Genomic DNA, 8,551 nt, shown 5'->3' on the forward strand with positions numbered 1-8,551 from the left:
AAATGAAGCCTCCACACAATTAATGTGGACCAGCAGCTCTGCAGATGAAGTGTGTGGCTCTTAAAAGAGCCGTTGTGTTGGTGTTAAACAGTGAAGCTTTACTTGGAGCTGGTGTACTTGGTGACGGCCTTGGTGCCCTTGGACACGGCGTGCTTGGCCAGTGCATCAAGAGAAGTCCCTCAGCAGCCTGTAGGCCTATAGCAGCATGACTAGGGGCAGAACGAAGGGACGTGCAAATAAAGACTGGTTGGTTTGTTGTGAATCTAAACTTGTACTCAGCTGAGTCACTCTTTCTCTGAACTTATTTTAATATTTCTGAACTACACTTACATAATTGCATAGAAAAATGTGTTCTGGAGAACAAACAGTCTGCAGGTTTTCATTTCTAGACACACTGATGAGTCTCCTTCATGTAGAGGGGAAACCACCTGCTGAGATGAATGGGTGGAATGAAATGTCTACTTGCTACACAATAGGACACACAACCATGCTCTGATATTTATCACTGCTGCAGGCCTCATCTCTGATCAGCTGTGAGCGATCTGAGTCAAAAACTGCACTTTTCCAAACATGTCTGTGTCGGGGAGGAGCAGTGGAGCATTACAACAAGGCTGCATTCAGACCACAAAAAATAAGATTATCAGGTCATTTATATGATAAATGGTGATGAGAAAACCTGAACGTATCCAGTAAATGACAGTTTTTCCACTCAAATGCTTTGACTGCGCTCTTTAAGTTCTAGTATTTGTGTAAAACAACACAAGATTATGTGAAAACTATCAGAAAAGAAACAGAACTGTACATTAACAAAATAGAAAATAGCTTCACATCCAAATATGATTTCTCGTTTCAGTGAGACAACAGAGAAAATCTGGTGCTGCAGGTCGAGCTTTAAGGAAAGTCTCTGTATCAAACTGATCATTATTTTATCAGTCAAATCTCACAACACGGTCACCTATGAGAATAAAGGAATGAGGGAATTATATTTTACTTTGTTTCTCACTTTCAGTGAGTGTAAGTAGAAATATTGTACAGCATCTATCAGTAGATCTACAGTAGCTGTCACAGTCAGAAGAAGAACCACAAATCCTGTTTGTAGCAGTTCAACTGATATCTGCTGCTCTTATCTCTCTGTGTGAGTCAATAAAACATGTCTGCACATTATTAATGTCATTTGAAATCAATATCTCACTGCAACACCCTCATCTGCACCACAGAAGGAGGTTCTCTTAAAAAGATAACTTTTCCTGGAAGCCTGTAAACAGAAGATGGAAGTTCTGGTTATCGCTCTAAAAATGTGTCTGGTTTTCTTCCTCTTTGTTTCATGATGGTTCAGATAGTTTTAGAAAAAAAACAAAAAAAACCCAAATGAACAAACTTCTCAGTGTTTCAGATATAAACTGGTTATTATGAAGTGTTTCGGAGACCGTGAGAAACTAGTTTGAGGCTTTTTAGAACCAACATGGGTCGTCTTTGTCATTTCCAGTAAACAGAAGAAAGACATGAAAAAGAAGAAGTTTATTTCTTAAAGTGTGGAAAAACTCTCAAACACTGATCACTGCTAAGATACACAGTTATTATCCAAAAATTGTAAAACAAAAGAAAATATGATAACTAACACTGTCAATAAGATTTAAATTATGAAAGTAAAAACATTTCTGAAAAAGCAAGCTTTGCCAAATTTAAAAAAAATACAAATTGTTGTTATTTTATTGAAATAAACCTCTGAAAAGGAGAACAGAAACATGACTGCCGTGTTTCCTCTTCATTCATTCAGCAGCAGCAGCGCGCCTACTTTAAATAGTTTTTTAAAATCGTTGCAAACACACCAACGCCGCATGTCTCCACCTTCACAGCAGTCCTGCACTGTGTCAGGTACTGGCGAGTACTATGGTAAACTACAGAAAACTATCTCAGTGTCTGCTCTACCTGTGTGACCTAGAGGGAACGCTGTGACTGTATTGGGTAGGGTAAAATAGTCAACAAGTCACTGGTTCAGCTGGTAAAACGTGTATTGATATTGACGTTGAGCTCTGGTTCTAGTTCCTCTACAAACATGTTGTGATTTAAATGAAGCTCAGAGTTCAGACTGTTGATGCTGCTGAGGACCAGTTCACAGTTTATGAACCATCTGAAGTGGACATGGCGGCGCATGTGCAGGCAGCGGCTTGGAGCTCCTGGCTTTTTCTCTATTTTCTTTATTTATGTGCCTTTGTTTTGTTTGTACAGTTACCTGTAGCAGCAATAGTGTACAGTAGGGCTAAGCTGTTTTACACTGATCCTAATGCTCATGTGCACTAAGACTGTTTACATATTTAGATCTTTCCAATATATATATATATATATATATATATATATATATATATATATATTATTGGACATAGTGTGCCTTTTTCTACTTTTTATATATAGCTGGGAGTCACCAATCACAATTTTGCTGTGTGGAAACACAATGGCAATAAAGATTCGTGATTCTTTATCTGCTCTATGGCACGCTCAGAAACACAACTGTCAGTGTATATGTAAAGAATGCATTGATATGAAATTTATTCATATTCAGAATAACGTGTTTGTATTCAGTCTACACTCAGAAATGCAAAATTCTATGTTGAAAATGTCGGAGGTCTCCAGCTTTCTGTGTCGTCTCCATGGAAACCAGAATCCAATCACAGCTGAGCAGATCAGCCAGTTACAGACGGGGGGCTGCGCAGTCGTATTTCCATGCAGCCTATATAAGAAGAGTCTCTCTCTGCTTTCAGCTTCACTCGTTATTACAGAAACGGAGAAAGATGCCAGAACCGTCCAAGCCAGCGCCCAAGAAGGGCTCCAAGAAAGCGGTGACCAAGAGCGCCGCAAAGGGCAGCAAGAAGAGGAGAACCAAGAGAAAGGAGAGCTACGCCATCTACGTGTACAAGGTGCTGAAGCAGGTCCATCCCGACACCGGCATCTCGTCCAAGGCCATGGGCATCATGAACTCGTTCGTCAGCGACATCTTCGAGCGGATCGCCGGCGAGGCCTCCCGCCTGGCTCACTACAACAAGCGCTCCACCATCACCTCCAGGGAGATCCAGACCGCTGTCAGGCTGCTGCTGCCCGGTGAGCTGGCCAAGCACGCCGTGTCCGAGGGCACCAAGGCCGTCACCAAGTACACCAGCTCCAAGTAAAGCTTCACTGCTTAACACCAACACAACGGCTCTTTTAAGAGCCACACACGTCATCTGCAGAGCTGCTCATCCACTGGAAACTGATTGCTCTCATCATGTTTTCATTGGGACATTAACAGTAAACTTGCAGCTCAAAATTTACTCATACATGGCAAAAATAAATCTGTATCTGACTATTCTGTTCACAAACATTTGATTAAACAGTCAACTGTCTGTTGCTGGAGTTTTCACAATATTAAAGTGTGACCTGCTGACCACAATCAATGTTAATATCTGCTTTGATTGTTCACTAACTCAACACATTTATTATCTAATGTTACATTCATGGATCAAAGTCGGTGTCTCAGTCATCTGGTTTACTTTATTTTATTATTTTATATTGTCTTAGTGTTTAGTGTGTGCTGTATCTGCTCATGTTTTCAACCCAGTTCTTCTTGGATCTTCTGAGCTGCTGGAATGTGTGAATTTCCTGCTCAAGGATCCACAAAGACACAAGCTGCTGATCCTGCTGTTGGTCAGTTGGTGGCGCTGATGCAGCAAAGAAGGTTTATTTGTTATGAAGCAGCAGGAAAATACACAGAAGAACAAGAGGAGGAGGTCCGCCTCTGTCTTCTATCACGTCCTCAGTGGAGACTCAAAGCACCGTCACTCCAGCAGCGGCATCATTGAGCTTTTAGCTGCAGAAGAGCGAAGATGTCTGGACGAGGCAAAGGAGGAAAGGGACTCGGTAAAGGAGGCGCCAAGCGGCACCGTAAAGTTCTCCGGGATAACATCCAGGGGATCACCAAGCCCGCTATCCGCCGTCTGGCTCGCCGCGGTGGAGTCAAGCGTATCTCGGGTCTGATCTACGAGGAGACCCGCGGTGTGTTGAAGGTCTTCCTGGAGAACGTCATCCGTGATGCTGTCACCTACACCGAGCACGCCAAGAGGAAGACGGTGACCGCCATGGATGTGGTGTACGCTCTGAAGAGGCAGGGCCGCACTCTGTACGGCTTCGGAGGTTAAAGTCAGCGTTCATCAGAACAACAAAGGTCCTTTTCAGGACCACACACCTCCTCTACAGAGCAGCGTTCTACAGTGGTTCTCAATGACTCAATGTTGGCTTGAATACACTACTTTCAAAGATATCCGAAATAAATTCATGTTTTATGTCCACGTACCTAAATATTGCGTAAATTTATATGCAGGTGGGTGTCATGCTGAAAGAATCAGTTACAGCGGCTCCAACTCTGTTTATACTCAGTTGTCTGTCTGTCTGTGTTATTTCCAATTCTAATGAAATACAAGTTTTCTTTAGTGTGTTAACGTGTCTACAAGAAACTGGAGTTAGATGTTTGAACTGGTAAGATCATCAAATGAAATCATTTCAACGATTAAGTTTAAAGTGAGAAGAAAGAGTTTAAATCAGAATTTACTGAACATGGCGGCTGCTGTGGAGGAGGGGTTTATTTGAAACGTCACATTCATTTCATCCAATACACGGTCTGATGTCACACGCGCCAAACCGTTCTGGACCAATCAGCAATGCCCGCTCTCCTCTCTGGACCAATCACAGCTGCCGTTGCTCCGCCGCTCTCCTTATAAGCTCGCTGTTGCCGCTCAGCTTCTACTTGCAGTGAAGACAGAGGAAGCACAATGGCCAGAACCAAGCAGACAGCCCGTAAATCCACCGGAGGAAAAGCCCCCAGGAAGCAGCTGGCTACCAAGGCTGCCCGGAAGAGCGCCCCGGCCACCGGCGGCGTCAAGAAGCCTCACCGTTACAGGCCCGGTACCGTGGCTCTGAGAGAGATCCGTCGCTACCAGAAATCCACGGAGCTGCTCATCCGCAAGCTGCCCTTCCAGCGCCTGGTCAGAGAGATCGCTCAGGACTTCAAGACCGACCTGCGCTTCCAGAGCTCCGCTGTCATGGCTCTGCAGGAGGCCAGCGAGGCTTACCTGGTCGGCCTCTTCGAGGACACCAACCTGTGCGCCATCCACGCCAAGAGGGTCACCATCATGCCCAAAGACATACAGCTGGCCCGCCGCATCCGTGGAGAGAGGGCTTAGACCCACCATGCCAGACTTTACCCGAAACACCACGGCTCTTTTAAGAGCCACACATATTCACTACGGGAGCTCACTCACACCCATCAATAATTCAGCTTAGTACAATTCTGCAAAGCGCTTTAGGAGAGTTGTGTTGCATAAACCGTTTCATAAAATACTTTATTACTATTAAAATACACCGACTGTCTCCTTTGAAGTCTGCAGAGCAGCCTCACGCATTTCCTACAAGAGTCCATATAATAATTGAAAAAGATGCGTTTTTTAAAAATATTTGTGGAAGGCTGTTTGGGTACCAGAGACCCCAAATTTTTCTACAAGACAGTTCCATCTGTCGTCTATCACTGTACAAAAAAAGCAGCAGGGTTACATTTGTAGTTACTGAGATATTCTTACTCAAAATGGCATGGGTAATGTCAAAATCGTTTTTTGCTTTTCACTACTTTAAATTGGGATACAAGTATTAGTAGTCATTCCAATGGTAGTATTATGTATGTTTTGTTCTTTTTGAAATGTTAGTTGTTAAAGGTGACTACCTTCAAAAAGTGTAATGACATGTTGACACCCATTTACAATGCACACATGTAATTATAACATACACATACAAATAATTCAGGGAGCTCTGTAGTAGTTTATGGTTGAGTAATTTAAAAATAACAACAATAATGTTGAATTTTACAGTATCAGTGCAGTGGGATTAAACATGTTAAATTTAATTGTACAATGTCATGTTACAAGCAAAAGAACCTATACCTAAGTTATAACTTAGGTATACCTAAGTTATAACATTACACTTTTTGAAGGTATTCACCTTTAACAACTAACATTTCAAAAAGATCAAAACATACATAATACTACCATTGGAATGACTACTAATACTTGTATCCCAATTTAAAGTAGTGAAAAGCAAAAAACGATTTTGACATTACCCATGCCATTTTGAGTAAGTGACATGTTTTTTTTTTTTAATAATTATGTTAATCAACAATTCAAAAGTGATGGCTGATTTTGATTATTTAATTTTCAATAAATTCTTATTTATTGTTACTTTTGTGAGTTTCAAGTGATTTCAGTGAGAATTGTGGGTTTTTCCTTCTTTAACTGAGGGGTACCAACAATTTTGTCCACGTGTGTATATGTATATATGTTTTATTCATGGTCAAATGATCATTTAGTGGAATTTTATGGATGTATACTAAATTTCTAAAACAACCTCCAGCCCAAAACAACATGTATACTGAGACACACGTATTAACTGTAATTTATGATTCAGATTATAGAAGCAGAAGTCGGAGGTCTCCTGTCTTCTTCCTACTTCTGTTAATGTACGCGCCAACAGCAGAGCTGCTCAGCCAATCACAGACGGGGAACTGCGCAGTTATATTTGCATGCGGCCTGTATAAAATGAGTCATTATCTGGTTTCTGTATTAGTTGTAGCTGCAGTGACAGATAAACATGCCTGAACCGTCTAAGCCAGCGCCCAAGAAGGGCTCCAAGAAAGCGGTGACCAAGAGCGCCGGAAAGGGCAGCAAGAAGAGGAGAACCAAGAGAAAGGAGAGCTACGCCATCTACGTGTACAAGGTGATGAAGCAGGTCCATCCCGACACCGGCATCTCGTCCAAGGCCATGGGCATCATGAACTCGTTCGTCTGCGACATCTTCGAGCGGATCGCCGGCGAGGCCTCCCGCCTGGCTCACTACAACAAGCGCTCCACCATCACCTCCAGGGAGATCCAGACCGCCGTCAGGCTGCTGCTGCCCGGTGAGCTGGCCAAGCACGCCGTGTCCGAGGGCACCAAGGCCGTCACCAAGTACACCAGCTCCAAGTAAAGCGTAACACCAACTCAACGGCTCTTTTAAGAGCCACACACGTCATCTGCAGAGCTGCTGGTCCACATTAACTGTGTGGAGGCTTCATTTTGACATACAACTTCGGAAACTCAGATTTTCACATCAGCAAACCTGCAAACACTGATCTTCCTACCTCAGCTCTTGTGTGTGTGTGGAGGGGAGGGGGGACAGTCATTAAATATTTGTACTGGATGATAAAAATGACCGTATTGAAGACTGAAAATGATACTGGATGAAGAAGCCTGCTGAGCAATCAGAGGGAGACAGCCTGTTTTTCTTTATTTTCATTGTAAATATTTAATGTTAGTTGACAGAAGCACTTTGGGCTCAAAGCCTAAGATCAGAGTTTTATTTGTCACATGCACAGTTATACAGAGTATAATGCCTCATGGTTACACTATTTTTTTCAGGCAAAGTGACACATTTTTATTGCTTTGATCCTAAATATGCAGATTTGCTGTTTTCTCATTGTCATGTAAGGTTGTTAATGTAAAAGTTAGCTCACAGAAGCACTGTCTGCTTTAAGCCTCATAGTTAGGTTTTTTTTTTTTAACAAAATGTCCAATATCTGTTGGTTTCACAGGTATGGATTTGTTTTTGTTTATTTGAGTATGTAAATATCAATATGTTGTTCCAAAGATTTTGCTGGACAGAAGAAGCACTTGGCACTCTTTGAAGCTGGAAAAATGAATTGTTTCTTTTTTAAATTTTGAAGTAAAAAATAGATTTGCATATTTATACATTCTTAACTTGTTTAATTATAGAAAATGAGATTTTAAGGGTTTGGAGGAAGGTCAGCAGCAGCATCCCACAGCAGACCCGAGCTGCACATGCTGACTGTTTTCATTGAATTGCCAGCATTAATTTAGGGTGTGTTTAATCTCTGTTTAAACACTTATGTGTCCTTTTTTGTATATTCTTTACTTCTATCTTTCTTCCTGCTGGGGCCTTTTGCCTGGTCATCACTGTAAATGAGAAATTGTTCTCAGCTGATCTTAACTGGGAAAATAAATAATAGAGCTGAAACAACTAATTGATTTAATCAATTATAATCGATTATTAAAATAGTTGTCAACTATTTTGGTCATCGATTAGTTGGTTAATAAGTCTATTTTTACCAGAAGCGGCATGATTCACGCATATTTTAAGCCAGCTTTTGTTTTTTAAAATATCATTTATTTAATAGCCTATATGTGATCAATAAATGACCTTGTTATTGTTTATTTTTGTGTATATTATAGTTGTGCAAAATAAATAAAATAATAAAACTCAGAACTCTGATATGTTAACGGTACTAAATAAATAAATCAGTAAATACATTCATACACACATAAATAAGTTAATACATAAACCGTGTAAAGATAAGATTTAGATGGGAAAAATATCTGTTGAGAATTCCTTTGTCCAGTATTCTGCATTCAGTTTTTGCAGAATCCAGTATTGGTCATTACATTTTCTTAGTATGGTTTCACTGTTTAAAATGATGCCACAT

The 8,551-nt window shown here is 41.2% G+C and overlaps 4 protein-coding genes across 5 annotated transcripts; all 4 read left to right on the forward strand.

Annotated features, from left to right (window-relative positions):
* The first annotated feature begins 2,746 nt into the window (after positions 1-2,746).
* On the forward strand, positions 2,747-3,424 carry LOC127533440 (histone H2B 1/2-like). The gene has a single exon (XM_051946527.1). The coding sequence runs from the start codon at positions 2,790-2,792 to the stop codon at positions 3,162-3,164; it is 375 nt and encodes a 124-aa protein (XP_051802487.1). The 5' UTR covers positions 2,747-2,789; the 3' UTR covers positions 3,165-3,424.
* Positions 3,425-3,748: 324 nt separating this feature from the next.
* On the forward strand, positions 3,749-4,378 carry LOC127533452 (histone H4). Its single transcript, XM_051946542.1, has one exon. The coding sequence runs from the start codon at positions 3,858-3,860 to the stop codon at positions 4,167-4,169; it is 312 nt and encodes a 103-aa protein (XP_051802502.1). The 5' UTR covers positions 3,749-3,857; the 3' UTR covers positions 4,170-4,378.
* Positions 4,379-4,742: 364 nt separating this feature from the next.
* On the forward strand, positions 4,743-8,340 carry LOC127533442 (histone H3). Of its 2 annotated transcripts, XM_051946529.1 has the most exons (2): positions 4,743-5,204; positions 7,811-8,340. In XM_051946529.1, the coding sequence occupies exons 1-2, from the start codon at positions 4,800-4,802 to the stop codon at positions 7,907-7,909; spliced, it is 504 nt and encodes a 167-aa protein (XP_051802489.1). In that variant the 5' UTR covers positions 4,743-4,799; the 3' UTR covers positions 7,910-8,340. The 2 variants fall into 2 exon arrangements, with proteins under 2 accessions (XP_051802489.1, XP_051802490.1); XM_051946530.1 differs by lacking the exon at positions 7,811-8,340 and having other exon boundaries at positions 4,765-5,986.
* Positions 6,651-7,797, forward strand: LOC127533448 (histone H2B 1/2-like). The gene has a single exon (XM_051946536.1). It carries the CDS (start codon positions 6,664-6,666, stop codon positions 7,036-7,038), a length of 375 nt encoding a protein of 124 aa, XP_051802496.1. The 5' UTR covers positions 6,651-6,663; the 3' UTR covers positions 7,039-7,797.
* Positions 8,341-8,551: the final 211 nt, after the last annotated feature.

Source organism: Acanthochromis polyacanthus, chromosome 3 (genome assembly GCF_021347895.1).
Source record: "Acanthochromis polyacanthus isolate Apoly-LR-REF ecotype Palm Island chromosome 3, KAUST_Apoly_ChrSc, whole genome shotgun sequence".
NCBI classification, from domain to species: domain Eukaryota; kingdom Metazoa; phylum Chordata; class Actinopteri; family Pomacentridae; genus Acanthochromis; species Acanthochromis polyacanthus.